Source organism: Hemicordylus capensis, chromosome 6 (genome assembly GCF_027244095.1).
Source record: "Hemicordylus capensis ecotype Gifberg chromosome 6, rHemCap1.1.pri, whole genome shotgun sequence".
NCBI classification, from domain to species: Eukaryota; Metazoa; Chordata; class Lepidosauria; order Squamata; family Cordylidae; genus Hemicordylus; species Hemicordylus capensis.
Genome location: NC_069662.1, coordinates 128,270,831 through 128,286,338, shown reverse-complemented (window position 1 = coordinate 128,286,338; position 15,508 = coordinate 128,270,831). Strand labels below are relative to the sequence as shown.

The 15,508-nt window shown below is 45.9% G+C and overlaps 1 protein-coding gene across 4 annotated transcripts in view; it reads left to right on the top strand.

The window, feature by feature from the left end:
- The window catches only part of NXPH1 (neurexophilin 1), a 277,176-nt gene that overhangs the window by 240,442 nt on the left and 21,226 nt on the right, over positions 1-15,508 (top strand). Inside the window, exon 2 of one of the 4 annotated variants that reach the window (XM_053264762.1) lies at positions 8,595-8,711. The exons of the other annotated variants lie outside the window; for them this stretch is intronic. Coding sequence (XP_053120737.1) covers positions 8,697-8,711 — 15 coding nt within the window. The 5' untranslated portion in view covers positions 8,595-8,696. The remainder of the gene's footprint in view (positions 1-8,594; positions 8,712-15,508) is intronic. 4 annotated transcript variants of the gene reach the window in all.

Below are 15,508 nucleotides of genomic sequence, written 5' to 3'. Positions count from 1 at the left end.
TTGGTATTGGACTCAGTATTAAACATCCTAAGGACATCCAGTTCATTTATAGAAGTTTCTAGTCGATATGACTAAGGCTTGAAAATATGTAGGAAAGGACTGGTTTGATCTCAAGAGTCAACTGGTGACTGGAGAGGCAGCTGACTAGGTCTTCTAATGGACAAAGTGGCTTCACTGTCATTCATGGCTCTTTGCCATGGCAGAAAGAGGCCAAAAAGCATGTCCTGTCTTTTATGTTGGCAGTTTGGTACTTCAATGAGGTTGTGTAGTGCAGTGGCTGGAGTTTTGAATTCAAGCCTGGAGAGACTCAGGTTCAAATGCTTGCTGAATGATGAATCTCCTTGAGTTATGGTAGACCAGTCACCCTCTCTCAGCCTAGCCTACTCCAAAGGGCTGCTGTGAGGATAAAATGAGGGGGCATGTACGCTGCTTTGAACTCCTTGAAGGATGGGTAGAATACAAAATAAACAATTATTCTCAAATATTTCTTAAAAGGACTTTTTTATTTTCCATCTGCTGTTACTAAATTTATTTCTGAGTCCTCGCATTTGCCTCATTCTAAAGGGGACTGTTTTCAGTCTTTCTCTGAGCAGAATTTGGATCACCTTGGTGAAACTGATCCAATGATCACTTTCAATGTGCACATACTTTAATATTATACACTTTGCAGTGGATCAGCGAACCAATGTCTAGTTGAGATAGATAACCTGGAACAATTTGGAGCTATGACCTATGTCATCTCAGAGATGGGCTATATTTCAATAAATTTTTTTTAAAAATCCTTCAATTTAAGTTGAAAGTGAAGGCACTTACAATTCTATTTAAGTTGAAAGTGAAGGCACTTTCATTCTATGGTCCTGTTTCTCCATAGTATCTTATCACTTTCCTCTTGCTATGGCTCATAGGGTTATGCAGGCTGTATGAACACCAAGCATTTTGCATTGCTCTACAGCAAATGATGATAGATCTAGTCCATTGTTCACAAACTTGGTCTAGTGTCTTCCCCCCGCAAATGTAGGATCCCAAATTGCCCATAGGTAGATATGTACAGGTTCTAGAATTCCACATAAGCACAGAATTTGGTATTGGACTCAGTATTAAACATCCTAAGGACATCCAGTTCATTTATAGAAGTTTCTAGTCGATATGACTAAGGCTTGAAAATATGTAGGAAAGGACTGGTTTGATCTCAAGAGTCAACTGGTGACTGGAGAGGCAGCTGACTAGGTCTTCTAATGGACAAAGTGGCTTCACTGTCATTCATGGCTCTTTGCCATGGCAGAAAGAGGCCAAAAAGCATGTCCTGTCTTTTATGTTGGCAGTTTGGTACTTCAATGAGGTTGTGTAGTGCAGTGGCTGGAGTTTTGAATTCAAGCCTGGAGAGACTCAGGTTCAAATGCTTGCTGAATGATGAATCTCCTTGAGTTATGGTAGACCAGTCACCCTCTCTCAGCCTAGCCTACTCCAAAGGGCTGCTGTGAGGATAAAATGAGGGGGCATGTACGCTGCTTTGAACTCCTTGAAGGATGGGTAGAATACAAAATAAACAATTATTCTCAAATATTTCTTAAAAGGACTTTTTTATTTTCCATCTGCTGTTACTAAATTTATTTCTGAGTCCTCGCATTTGCCTCATTCTAAAGGGGACTGTTTTCAGTCTTTCTCTGAGCAGAATTTGGATCACCTTGGTGAAACTGATCCAATGATCACTTTCAATGTGCACATACTTTAATATTATACACTTTGCAGTGGATCAGCGAACCAATGTCTAGTTGAGATAGATAACCTGGAACAATTTGGAGCTATGACCTATGTCATCTCAGAGATGGGCTATATTTCAATAAAAATTTTTTAAAAATCCTTCAATTTAAGTTGAAAGTGAAGGCACTTACAATTCTATTTAAGTTGAAAGTGAAGGCACTTTCATTCTATGGTCCTGTTTCTCCATAGTATCTTATCACTTTCCTCTTGCTATGGCTCATAGGGTTATGCAGGCTGTATGAACACCAAGCATTTTGCATTGCTCTACAGCAAATGATGATAGATCTAGTCCATTGTTCACAAACTTGGTCTAGTGTCTTCCCCCCTGCAAATGTAGGATCCCAAATGGCCCATAGGTAGAAATGTACAGGTTCTAGAATTCCACATAAGCACAGAATTTGTTTATTTTTAACTCATACTCCGAAAAGAGGCTGTCCAACGCTCATGGACATACTGCTGAATGTGAAAAGGGCTTTTGCTGAGAGGGAGGATAAAGCGGAAATTGTTTCCCCTCTGCCTGCCCAGCACTACAAAGCAAGCCTTGCATGCTGTTAGTCACTCCTTGCAAGGGCAGAGCTCTTGCTCCATCCTCATACAGCTGCACAGCATGTTGGCCACAATCACAGTTGCATAGGAAGGTTGCTGGCAGCCTCTCCACCACCATCTTGTGCCCCCTCCATTGCTGCCACCTTTGTGCCCTACCTCCACTACTTCCTCTTCCCATGTGCTCCTGCCACCACCATCACCTACCTCTGGGTAGGGCTTCCGTGTTTATCAGTCGCACTTCTTGTGCCAGCATCAGAAGCACATCAGTGCAGGAGGCATGGCCAACATCAGAGCACAGCCATGCCACCTGTCACGTTCTTCCAGTTGGAAAACGGTTGCTTTGCCAGCTGGGTGCTTCTTTTCTCTTCCTCACTCAAAGCAAGGGAGCGAGATGAAGCACTCAATCAGCAAAGGAACCTGGTGTCAACTGGGGTGGTGGTGGTGATGAGTGGCACATGCATGCCCTAATGCCAGCCATACCCCCCCTACATTGACATGCTTCTGGTTCTGGTGCAAGGGGTGTGGCCGATATTGAAACACAGAAGCGAGAGTAACCGTTGCCCTCCCAACCAGTGAGCAATTTGCCAGCTGGGAGCTCTTGTGGTGGGAGTGGGTGTCTTTGTGTGGGAGGGGGCAAGAAGTGCCCTGGAAGACCCCTGGACATTGACAGCTCAGGGACATTTGCTTCCCCCTCCAGTCCATTGGTAGCTATGCCACTGGTTGTGAATATACATTGTTTAGTGATGCCTTGGCTCAATGTGGAGCACTTTCCCCTTTTATGAATTGGTTAGTGGAATAGTGGTCCTAGAAATTTTTGCCTTGGCATAATACGCCAGATAATCAGTCTGTTAGGCATTCATCTTCCCATAATAACAATAGGAAGAACCCCCTAGATTTTTCTATCACAGATCAGGAATCACAGAATGAATTACAGACAGTCCTTGCAGTGTTCCCTCTAACAGGGATGTTATTGACTACAGCTCCCAGAATCCTCAGCTGAAATGGCTTTTTCTTGAGGATTCTGGGAGTTATACAACATCTGGGAATCCGTGTTAGAGGGAACACTGAGTCCTTGACTTAAGATGCTCTGAGTTAAGAGAAATGGCAAATAAGGCCCTGGTAAATTGCCACCCTGTTTCATCTTTACAGTGATTCAGCTTTACAACACACACTGTGGGTGGGGAGGCTCTGCTAGACAACTGTGGGTATGTGGCCTAGAGGAAGAGGAGGCAGTGACAATGGCGAGTCAGTGTCATTGAGACACTGTCATTGACACTGGTGGTCCTGGTGGCAGCTGCTGGTGCAGTATCTGAGACCACAGAGGAACTGGTTGACATGGCCATCCAAGATGCCCACTTTGTTGACCACCCTCCTCTTCCTTCTCCTCCTCCTCCCCCAGATTCAATGGAGGCGAGCTATACAGGTGCCTTCCTTCCTTTCATGAAACAGTTGGGAGGAGGATGAGGAAGGGCTTGGGAAGGGAGTGGGTAGCAAGGGTGCACAACTTCTGTTCCCCCACCATCAACTTATTTGCTGCATGTCTGCACATCTGTGACTGACACACCAGCAGCTTTGACAGCAGGAGAAGACAATCAGATATCTGGCCTTGGTTCAGGAACCAACCTGCCATGTATAACACTATTTCCTGTGGGATAATAGGTTCTGAGTTAAGACCTTTTGACTTAAGACTCCATTTTTAGGAGCCAATTATGTTGTAAGCATGAGGACTGCCCATATTCTTGTGCTAGTGGGAATCTGGGAAGTAATAATAATACATTTCAGTATTGCTCGGTATTGGCTAGGAGATGCCGAGCCCATTTGCTGAATTTCTGTGTTTTGTTTTTGCACTGTATATCTAAAGCCACTCCACTGAAATCAACTGAACTGCACTTATAAATCTTTTCTAATGAGGCAATGCTCCGAATAGCAATGCCATTCCTCTGGTGACCAATGCTGTAATCTGAGCAGTATTTACACCATAAAGCTTCTCTTTGTGACACTGTAGAAATGGAATCTCAGGCAGCAAACTCATAGGTAAAAAGAAGTCATGATACATCAGTGTGCTTTCCTCCAAACCCTTAAACACATACATAATGTTGAAGCTGGTCCCTGAGATGTGCCCAAAGTGTGCAATCCTCCAGCTCTTCTGAGAACTATAATGTAACATTATTAAGTCATTCTTCTCTTATTTTTTAAAAAACCTATATTGTCTTTCCACCACGATTGGCAGGTTTATAACTCTTTCTTTCAAGGCAGCTTCTAGTGTTGACCTATACAGAAGTAGCATACATTAAGTCCAGCTTCATACAGCGCAATGTAAAATCCACAATATACAGAGCAGTCATCGTAAGAGCAACTAAAATAATAATCAGATTCAACAACAACAACAACAACAAATCATGTGTCATCAAAAGCTTCAGAAAATAAGGCCGTTTGAGCCTGATGCTGAAAAAATAACAGCACGTTGGTGTCAGGCAAATGCACTTCAGGAGGGACATCTGCAAGCAGAGCACTATCACAAAAAAGCCCCTGCCTCTTGTAGTCATTTACCTGGATCACCTCCTGTGATCTCAGCAAAGGGAGACTCAGGCAGGAGAAGGCAGTCCTCTAGATACCCTTATCTTAATTAGTTAAATTCCCATCATAAAAACAAGCAGAGCGTATGTGGAAAGAAGGCTTGGAAATTGCAGAAATCCCAAAGAGCATGGAAACTGTACACCAAGACAAATGGCCTTCCCCTATGGGATCCCAGTTAGGATGGAAACCCAGTGTTGTGGTGGAGAACAAGTTTCGCCTTCACGGCAACAGTATCCACAATTCTTGCACTGTATTTTCCCCACAGGACCAAATGGCAATACATCAGTTTTATGGGAGAAAACAAAGGTGTGCAATGGAGGGTGTATCCAAGGACCCCGGGTTCTCTTTCTTGATCATGCTTGAGTATGACAGACTATTGGGGCTGACAGATGACATATTCCAAACATTATAGTCTGGGATGACCAACCCGAGATTCTGAAACTCTGAGTGGACTACAATTCCCATTATCCCCAGCCACAATTTATTGTGGCTGGGGATGAAGGGAGCTGTAGTCTACCAACAGCTAGAGAGTCTCAGGTTTGCAATCCATATAGCTCCCCCCGTCTCTATGTCTGTCTAAAGGAAAGTTTGTATCATCGAGTCGGTGTCAACTCCTGGTGACCACAGAGCCATGTGGTTGTCTGTGGTAGAGTACAGGAGGGGTTTACCATTGACATCTCCTGCACAGTATGAGATGATGCCTTTCAGCACCTTCCTATATCACTGCTGCCCGATAGAGGTGTTTCAAAGGGTCTCTACATGTTTCCGTGTGGATGACTGTACGTGCATTCATTTTAACAGTGAATCTCGTTATAGCCTACTCAAATGCAGGAAACAGGATGGGTACTACTACATCTACATTGAACAGAATGGCCGCATTCACACATAACATGAAACTGTAGGTGAAGGGGCCTCCGGTATTAATTTCTGTACATCCAAATGTGGGCAACTGTAGTTACAGCAGAAAATGGACCTTCAGTTTCCCTCCCCAGACAGTGATTTGTGCCTTTCGTTCGTAGTTAGGTTTGCCGTCTGGACCTCCGGTTCTGCAGTGCCAGTGTTATGACTGAATGTGGTACCACAGTCTGGTTGCTTTGCAAATGGAGTTGAGGGAGAAAGCTCCTCCCTCGCCTCGGTTGCTATTGGCTTCCAGGCCTGTCTTTCCGTCAAGAAGGAAGCCCCGGCAGTCAGTTCCCCCTCCTCTCTACAGTCTCACTGACTGCAGAGAGAGATCTCTCTAGTATGTCCAAATTTGGATGGGAGAGCAGGGGGAGCAGGGCATGGACCTGCGGTTCCATGTTATGTGTTGATGCAACCATAGTGTCAATAACTGTAGCATTCAAAGAGAACACTGTCAAACATGCATATGGGGCTGGAAGCGGGTTGGATGTCCCGCCCCGCAACCCATCACTCACTCTTCTTGCTCACTCTTAGATCTGCTTAGAGCAATGTTCACCTGAAGAGAGGAACACTCTAAGTGAGGGACACTGACTGCCTCAGTTTCCATGGTCAGGAGGCTGGGGCACTCCTCTGAGCATGAAGAGCTGGTCGGGAGTGATGTGTCATGTCCCCTAGCTCTGACAGCGAGGAAGAAAGGGAAGCTGTCGGCATTTCAGCCGAGTCTGGAATGTCTGAAGGGCAGAGCCCGACTGTAGTGGAATTAGCTGACGGTTCAGAACAGACTCAACAGCCTGAACCAGCAGAAAATGTCAGCGACCAATCGGGGGATGATTTAGGCATTGGAGCTCCACCGACGCCACATCAACGCAGGTGTTTCAAACGCAGGTCACAACTGGAGGCGGTGCGGAGGAGCAAGCGCCTGTTATCGAAGGCTGACAAGCCGTAAATCCTGACACCTGGGAGCTTTCGACTGGCTCCATAAATTGGAGCCTCTGACTCCCACTCATTGCTGAGTTTCAACAATTGTCATTCACCCACAGCAAGCAGCCGAGCCGTGTACTTCGCTGGCCTTGGGCCAGACCTTGACATGATGTGACCAACTTGCTTCCAGGCCGGTATGCATGTTTGACAGCATTCTCTTTGAACACCTGGCTTGCATGTGTGTTCAGACTGTATGAGCGTACACTGTACACAGACTGTACATGTGTGTTGAAATAATATGCGAAGGAGGTTTATGCTTCTCTGTCAAATTCTGACCTATCATGGAGTTTCCACACACCTCCAGTGAGGTCCCAGAGTGCTCTCCGTGGAAGGAGATCTAGTCTCATGGTAGCAAGCATGGATTGTCCCCTGTGCTATGCAGATTCTGCCCTGGTTTGCATTTGAATGCGAGACTACATGTGAGCATGATAAGATATTCCCCTGAGGGGACGGGGCCGCTCTGGGAAGAGCACCTGCATGCTTGCATGCAGAAGGCTCCAAGTTCCCTCCCTTGCTCCTCCATATAGGGCTGAGAGAGACTCCTGTCCATAACCTTGGAGAAGCCGCTGCCAGTCTGTTTAGACAATACTGAGCAAGATGGACCAATGGCCTGTGGCAGTATAAGACAGCTCCCTATGTTCTCCCTATGCTTTCATCTATATAAACATATGTCTTGGCTTAACAGCAATTGGGGACACTTCAATGAAAATCACCAGCCCACCATTTGTATCACTTGGAGTCCTGTCTGCTATCAATAAGGTCCCAGTGGGCAGAGGTGCACCTAGGTAATTTTGGAGCCTGGACCTAAAGGCCTTTGGAGGCCCCCCTCCCCTGCTAGCTAGCTAGCTAGCTAGCTAGCTAGCTAGCTATTTATTTACTTACTTACTTACTTACTTACTTATTACACGTATATCCCACTTTTCCTCTGAGGAGCTCAGAGCAGCATACATGGTTATTTTCATCCTCACAACAACCCTGTGAGGTAGGTTAGTCTGAGAGATACATGACTGGCCCAGAGTCACCCTGTGAGTTTCATGTTGAGTGGGGATTTGAACTGGGGTCTTCCGGTCCTCATCCAACACTCAAACACACTAACTACTATGCTATGCTGGCTCTCTAAGTATCATCATTCTCAGCCGGGCAACCACAGCACCTGGGACAGACTAAAGAGGATTTGGGGGCCCCCTGGGTCTTGGAAGCGCTGGACTTTGGCCTGGATGTCCGGGGGTAAGAGCGCCTCTGCCAGTGGGTATGTGTATGAAATTTCTGTTTGTCTGAATCTCAGCAACATACAGGGCCTTGCTCCACACACATCCTGCCTATAATGAACAACGACAAGCAATTTTTCTTGTTCTACATTAAAAAAAAATTATGTACAGCTTTAAAAAGAAATTTCCACTGAGGCATGTGGTGTTTTTCCTCCTACACTAGAATATTTCCCCCCTCCCTGGAAAACCTAAATGCTGCTGATAAAATTGGGCTAAGGTCCTGTCCTCTTCTCAGAATACAGATTGATTGATCATATCATCAGATTCAAAGGATAAACTGTGTACTAGTTAATTGTTCAGTGTTGGTTTTATAGAGACCTATGCTGTGGCTGAAAATGTTCCATTCAACACACATACATGGGCCTAAGCCCCATATATTTCAATGGGCTTGGGCTATGTATATTTATGCTCTGAGTTGTTAACTGTTATAAATTATCCTTTCAACATGAAAGATTAATTGGGTTAGATTGGGTGTAAGTGAAGCTCAGAAAGACTGCAAAGGGGATAGTAAAGGTTGATTGTTAATTGCAATTTTCATGATTCTTTTTACTTTCTTTATAGACAAGACAAAAATCAAGGGGGCGTTTTAGACAGACAGATAGAAAGAGATGTATAGATGGATTGATTTGCCTTATTTGATGAAAGCAGAATAAGACAAGTAGAATGTGTTTGCAAGAGGTATGAAAAACTGCTTCTCTCTCACAAATCGTTTAACATTTACATTTTAATGTTGTTAAATGTATGAACATATTGGATGTTATTTAGGAAGTACATTACTGTGGAGTGCTATTCTCTATTGCATTATAATGTGGTTTTATTACCTCCTTTCTTAGTTATCTTTTGCATCAGTATTTGATAGGCCAAACAAATTAGGTTGGCTAAGGTTAATTTTAAAAAACCCCAAACATTCTTGTACGGCCACGGAGCATAAACTACCTTCCTTGTGGAACCGATCTATAGTGCCAAAGAAGGTTAGCCACTCACATCAGAAAGGCGTTGGTTAATATCCTAACTCAATAAGGCTCTCCACACACTACTTGTGTGGAGAGCCTTATAGAGTTAGGATATTAACCAACGCCTTACAGCGGCAGGATGCTCCCCAGAATGCCCCATGCACTTGCACGGGGCATTCTGGAACTTCCCGGGGCCGGGAGACCTCCAAACCCCACCTCCCCAACCGCCTCTGTAACGGAACCAGTAATTGGCTGGGCAGCCAAACCGACCGCCCAGGGAGGGCTCCCTGCTCATCTGCGGGGAGAGCAGGTCAAGCCCGCTCTCCCCGGAAACCTCCGGAAACAAGTAAGTAGTGTGTGGAGAGCCTAAAGGAGGTTTCCGGGGAGAGCGGGCTTGACCTGCTCTCCCCGCAGATGAGCAGGGAGCCCTCCCTGGGTGGTCGGTTTGGCTGCCCAGCCAATTACTGGTTCCGTTACAGAGGCGGTTGGGGAGGTGGGGTTTGGAGGTCTCCCGGCCCCGGGAAGTTCCAGAATGCCCCGTGCAAGTGCATGGGGCATTCTGGGGAGCATCCTGCCGCTGTAAGGCTTGTTGTAGCCTCCCTGTTGGGGGTCTGCTCATGAGTCACTGCTGTGTGGAGCCGCACCGTGGCAACACATGATCCTTTGTCCTGGTTTTTGGGCACACTTGTGCCTGAAACCCGGATTAAGCAGTGGACTCCATAAGCGGACTTGCCACCGAGCTGCCGCCGGGAACTGTGCGGCTCCCGTTGCTTCCCATGATCAGGAGAAATCGGGCTAGCCTTCCTTAGCCTGATTGTTGCTGTTCGTGGGAATAGCTTCTATGTGTGTTCAGCTAAGGAAGGTAAGTGTGCAGTAAAAGTATCCCCTGCTAGTGAAGCAGAGTTGTGGGTGTGGGTGTGAACTGTGTCCCTGAGCGTTGTGCATTCTGGATTAGCTGAAGCTTCTGAAGGCTCTTCAGCCCTACATGAGGCATGTTGTAGCAGTCCAAAAGATGTAACAAGGGCATGGATAGCTGTGGCCAGATTTGACCAGGATAGGAATGGATGCAGCTGGTGCACCAATTGAAGCTTGGCAAAAGCAACCACCCCCCAACCTCAGGCTACAGCCGACACCTGGGCATCATGGTACAATGATGGATTCTGGAGAATTCCTGAGCTGTGGACCTGTTGTTTCTCCTCCTCCTCTCCTCCTCCTTCTCCTCATTATTTATTCAATTTCTATATCGCCCTTCTAAATATGGCTCAGGGCAGTTTACACAGAGAAATAATACATAAATAAGATGGATCCCTTTCCCCAAAGGGCTCACAATCTAAAAAGAAACACAAGATAGACACCAGCAACAGTCACTGGAGGTGAGGTACTGTGCTGGGGGTGAATAGGGCCAGTTACTCTCCCCCTGCTAAATAAAGAGAATCACCATGTTAAAAGGTGCCTCTTTGCCAAGTTAGCAGGGGTCCTTCAAGGGGAGTGCAACCCCATCAAGAACAGGCTGATAAACCATTGCCAACTCAGCAGTTTGCCTGACCAGCAGTTTGCCTCCGTCTTGTCTGGATTTAATTTCAGCTTGTTAGCCCTTATCCATCTCTTCACTGTATCTGTACACCACTTTAGGATGTAACAGCATCAACATGTTACATTCTGATGTTGAATGCAGGTACAGCTATATGCTTCCTCTCTGTACCATAAATTTGTGGGATCTGTACCCAGGTTCACTTTTAAAATGAATGCAGGTACACTCATTCACACAAAAACGTGCATGTGTGTACACACACCTGAATGCAGGTCCAACATAATGTCTGAACAGGGCTAATGTCTTTTGTAGATTGGATCATTGGGAGATGGTTGGAGTATATTATTAATCATCATCATCATCTATATGGCCTTTCCCTCCAGTACAGTATTACTTGGGGCACTTCACAAGATTCTTTTTAAAAACAACAACAACAACAACAACAACAACAACAAATTAGTAGAAACTAACTAAAACAGGGTTTCCTAACCTTGGGCCCCCAGATGTTGTTGGACTACAACTCCCATCATCCCCAGACATGGCCTTTGTAGCTGAGGATGATGGGAGTTGTAGTCCAACTACATCTGGGGGCCCAAGGTTAAGAAACCCTGAACTAAAACTGTCCTCAGTTAAAACTAAATTTAAAATTACAAGTTTTAAAAAGTTAAAATGTTAAAAATCCACCCAATATAAGATGCAGCTGAAATGTAAAAATGAGTCTCTGAAGTGATGGGTCTTCAAGAATTCTTAAAGACCCCAGTTCTGCCCTCCAGGGAATTCCTAGAATGCTGCCGGGTGCAACCAGCCGGGCTTAAACTTCCAAGGTTGCATCTGTGCTCCTTAATATTTCCACAGGAGGCGGGGATTCCCAGCCATCAAATTACAATCCGCATCCACAGCCTCCTTGTAGATAAAACTTGACAACTCTGCATGCCGCCCAAAATGGATCTGAATATTTGAACAGCCTCCCTCAACTCCTGTGTCAATGCCCCAAGGCTCTCCTATTCATCTCGTTTAAATTAATGATATCACTGATGGCACTAGCAATTGAACCAGAGCTCTCCTGAGCCAAGCACTTTCCCACTGCATTTGATTAATTCTGATGACTGTTAATTCTCACTGTTAATTAGGTAAGGTACTGCTGTAAAACGAATATAGCCTGTTGTGTCCTCTGTCGGCTGAGCGTAGAAGCAGGACGGTGTGCATTCAAAAGGGTTTATTGCACACACATGAAATATAAGATCTTGGTGCAGAATTCAGCATCCTGAAACTCTCGGCGAGTGTGGCCAGAACCTAAGGGGTATACTCATGAGTCAAATGGGCCATAACCCAAAATTTGGCTTTAAAAAAGCCAAATCTGGCAACAGAGCGGGGGGCCCACCCCCCGCTTTCTTTTTAAAAGAAGTGAATTGGTAAGCCTCATGGTAAGCCATAGGAAAGCAAGAGCAGTGTACAATAAGGAGGTTTTTTTCTCAGGCACTTGCTCATGAGGAGGTGCGACCTTAGTAGCAGCATGGATTGTGTCCTTTGCTAAGTAAAGTTCACCTTGGTTTGCATATGGGTGAGAGACTACATGTGAGCACTGTAAGATATTTCCCTTAAGGAAGGGGTTCTCATCCTGAAGGCTGTTCACACGAGTAGCCCTTCCTGGGCTTGTGAAGCCCTACCAGGGTAGAGCTGCTTGTGTGAAGTGCCGGGCTCACCACTGATCCTGGTGCTGCCCCCACCCCCATGCTTGCAGCCCAAACAGGCATAGAACCGGGCATCTAAGGTGTTCGGATCTGGAGAAATCACCAATGCCCCGTGCTGCTTGCGTGGTGCATTGTGGGATTTCTGGAGGCTGGGCTGCATTTCCCCAGCATCCAGATGGCTGTGGGGCTCCTGGCAGAGCCGCTTGTGTGGGCATGAGAGCCATGCAGCCAGGAGCAGAACAAAGATTGTCTGTGGGGAAGGTAGGTACCTTTCTCCCTCTCACATAACACTGGAATCAAGGGTCATTCTGTGAAACTGATTGCCAAGAAAATTAGGACCGACAAAAGGAAGTACTTTTTCACACAATAAACTATGGAATTCTCTGCCACAAGATGTGGGGACAGCCAACAACCTGGATGGCTTTAAGTGGGGTTTAGATAAATTCATGGAGGAGAGGTCTATCTACTAGTCTGAGGGCTGTAGGCCACCTCCAGCTTCAGAGGCAAGATGCCTCTTAACTACCAGTTGCAGGGGAGAAACAGCAGGAGAGAGGGCATGTCCTCAGTTCTTGCCTATAGGCTACCCAGATGCATCTGATGGGTCATGTGCAAACAGGATGCTGGACTAGATGGCCTTGGGCCTGATCCAGCAGGGCTGTTATGGGCTTGATCCAGCAGGGCTGTTATCCTGCCTTCCTCTTCCCCTCCCCACTTAACGGTTATGTGAATGACTACAACTCCCAGCATCCCCATCCACATTAAATTGTAGCTGGGGATAATGGGAGTTGTGTATCCAGCAACATAGGTTGTACACAGGTTGGGAACCCCTGTCTTAAGGGTTGGGGCCGTAACTCAATGGAAGAGCATCTACATGCAAATGGTTGCAGGTTCAACCACTGTGATCCCCAGATGGGGCTGGGAGAGATGTTCTTGGTCTGAGCAGGGGATTGGATTAAAAGACTTCCAAAGTCCCTTCCAACTCTAAAATTCTATGATTCTGTGATGGGGCCATAGCTCAGTGGTAGAGCATCTGCTTTGCATGCAGAAGGTCCCAGGTTCACTCCCTGGCATCTCCCAGTAGGGTTGGGAAAGACTCCTGCCTGAAATCTTGGAAAGCCACTGCCCATTACCAGGCGCGGGCCATGAACGCGCCTCCGGGGGGGCAGCGGGCGGCGTCTTTAACTGGAAATGGAGCTGGTGCTCCGTGCCGCCCAGCAGCCCCCGCGGTGGGGAATCGCCTCTGCCACTTACCTGGCTCCCGCGGAGGCGAGCCCCCGCCAGCGGCCAGGTAAGTGGCGGAGGCGATTCCCCACCATGGGGGCTGCTGGGCGGCATGGAGCACCGGCTCCGTTTCCAGTTAAAGACGCCACCCGCCACACAACCCCCCCCCCCCGAGGTGCGTTCATGGCCCGTGCCTGCCCATTACTGTAGACAATAATGAGCTAGTTGGACCAATGGTCTGACTTGTTAAAAGGCAGCTTCCTATGTTTCTATCTTCTTAGGACCTTGACTGCAATTACTCATAGATTTCCATGCTTCTCCATTCCTGGTCAAGAGTATGAGCTGTGTTCTGTATATTCCCAGTAAGAGTTCAAAATTGGCTTATTCATATGAGCACAGTGGCTGACCTTAGGGAAACCACTATCTCAGCTCTCCTCTGTAATATGATATACTAACAGCCCACTATAAAGACTTGTTGTAAGGACTAGTAGCATACATTGTGTTTAGAATGAATCACATGCTGAAATAAGTCACCCCACTTCAGAGCCACTTTGGAAGTTCCCCTAAATGAAGCAGGCCTATTGAAAGCCATACAAAAGTGGCTTGGAGCTTCTTTGTATGGATAGCTGCTTTATTGGGCTCTCTCCTTTTCTAAACATTTAAGGCTAATGGATTATAAAAAGGTACAGCATCTCAGCAAGACATGGGATGAGATTATATCATATGCCTCAATGTTTGATGATGATGTTGATGTCTTCCTCTCCTTTTCCTGGAATCCTGGGTATCATATAGAAAAGGTGATGATGATGATGATGATCAAAGATCTACTGCAAGAACAAAGATGCTATTATCCCTCACACTACTCTATTTCTTTCAAAATAGTGAACTTTGACATTGAACTTCTCTCCATTCTGTACTGCTAGTTTCCAGCTAAAGCCTTCGTGCACTAATAGATGAGTTTATCTTAGTGTCTGGATGTTGGCTTCCACAAACACTTTTCAAAATACAGATATTTGGATTTGGTTCCTGCAATATTAGGTGTTCACTTTTGAAGTTCTGGTGGATTGCTGCCTGCCTGATGTACCTGCTTTCCATTCCTGGTTACTTTCAGTGGTTCCCTGGCGATGTTTCTGTATCTTCTATCTTCTCCATGTTCTCAGAGCTACTCATATTGCAGTTAGCCACTGCTGTTTTATGTCACTATCATATAAGGCATACTACATAGAATGAGAAAAAGATGCTCACATATTATATTGAAGGCATCAAAGGGGAGATTGGGTTTGCATGCACCATCCCCACCTTTTACCTCCACGTGTACAGTATAGGACCTAGCTATGTATATGCATACAGGGCTCATCCTGTGAGCTTGGGTACCCATAAAAAATCCTGAAGACTTCTATGCACATGCAGCTGTATGCGTATAGGAGTGATGTGCATGGAGTGATGCGCATGGAGATGGTGTGCATGATCCTGCTCTCCCTTCCATGCATTCAAGTACTTATCTGAGATATGGAGCTAAGCTGGATACAATGGCCTTAATCCCATGTACCATACTTTACATATGCAAAAGGTCTGGTTTGCTGCCCAACCATGGGGCTTCTGATGCAGGATGGGAGACCAGGTCTCCATGCTGCATTGGAAGCTGATGCTGAAATCTCTCTATGTTTACAGACTTCCCCAAGACTTTAGACTATCCTAAATACATCCTTAAGAATTTAGAACACTTCTGGGTATCTTGTCTAGTGAACAAAAGGGTGGACAATCTCCTCACCATTGTGTGACTAACTTTCTTCACCTCTAACAGCAACTGTGAAATAGGAGTGGGGAAACTTATGTAACAGACCTTATGGCCATAATCACACAATGATTATGATTCAGACCTAACACAAAACTGGAGTTGAAGGGGCCTCCGGTTGAGATCTGTGTGTGTCCAAAAGTGTGCAACTGCAGTTTCACCTGAAAATGGACCCATGGTTTCCTTCCCCAGACTCAGATTTGTACCTTTAGTTTGTAGTGAGTTTCACTGCCTGGACCTCCAATTCTGCAATGCCAGCTTTATAACACGGGACTACAGGCTCA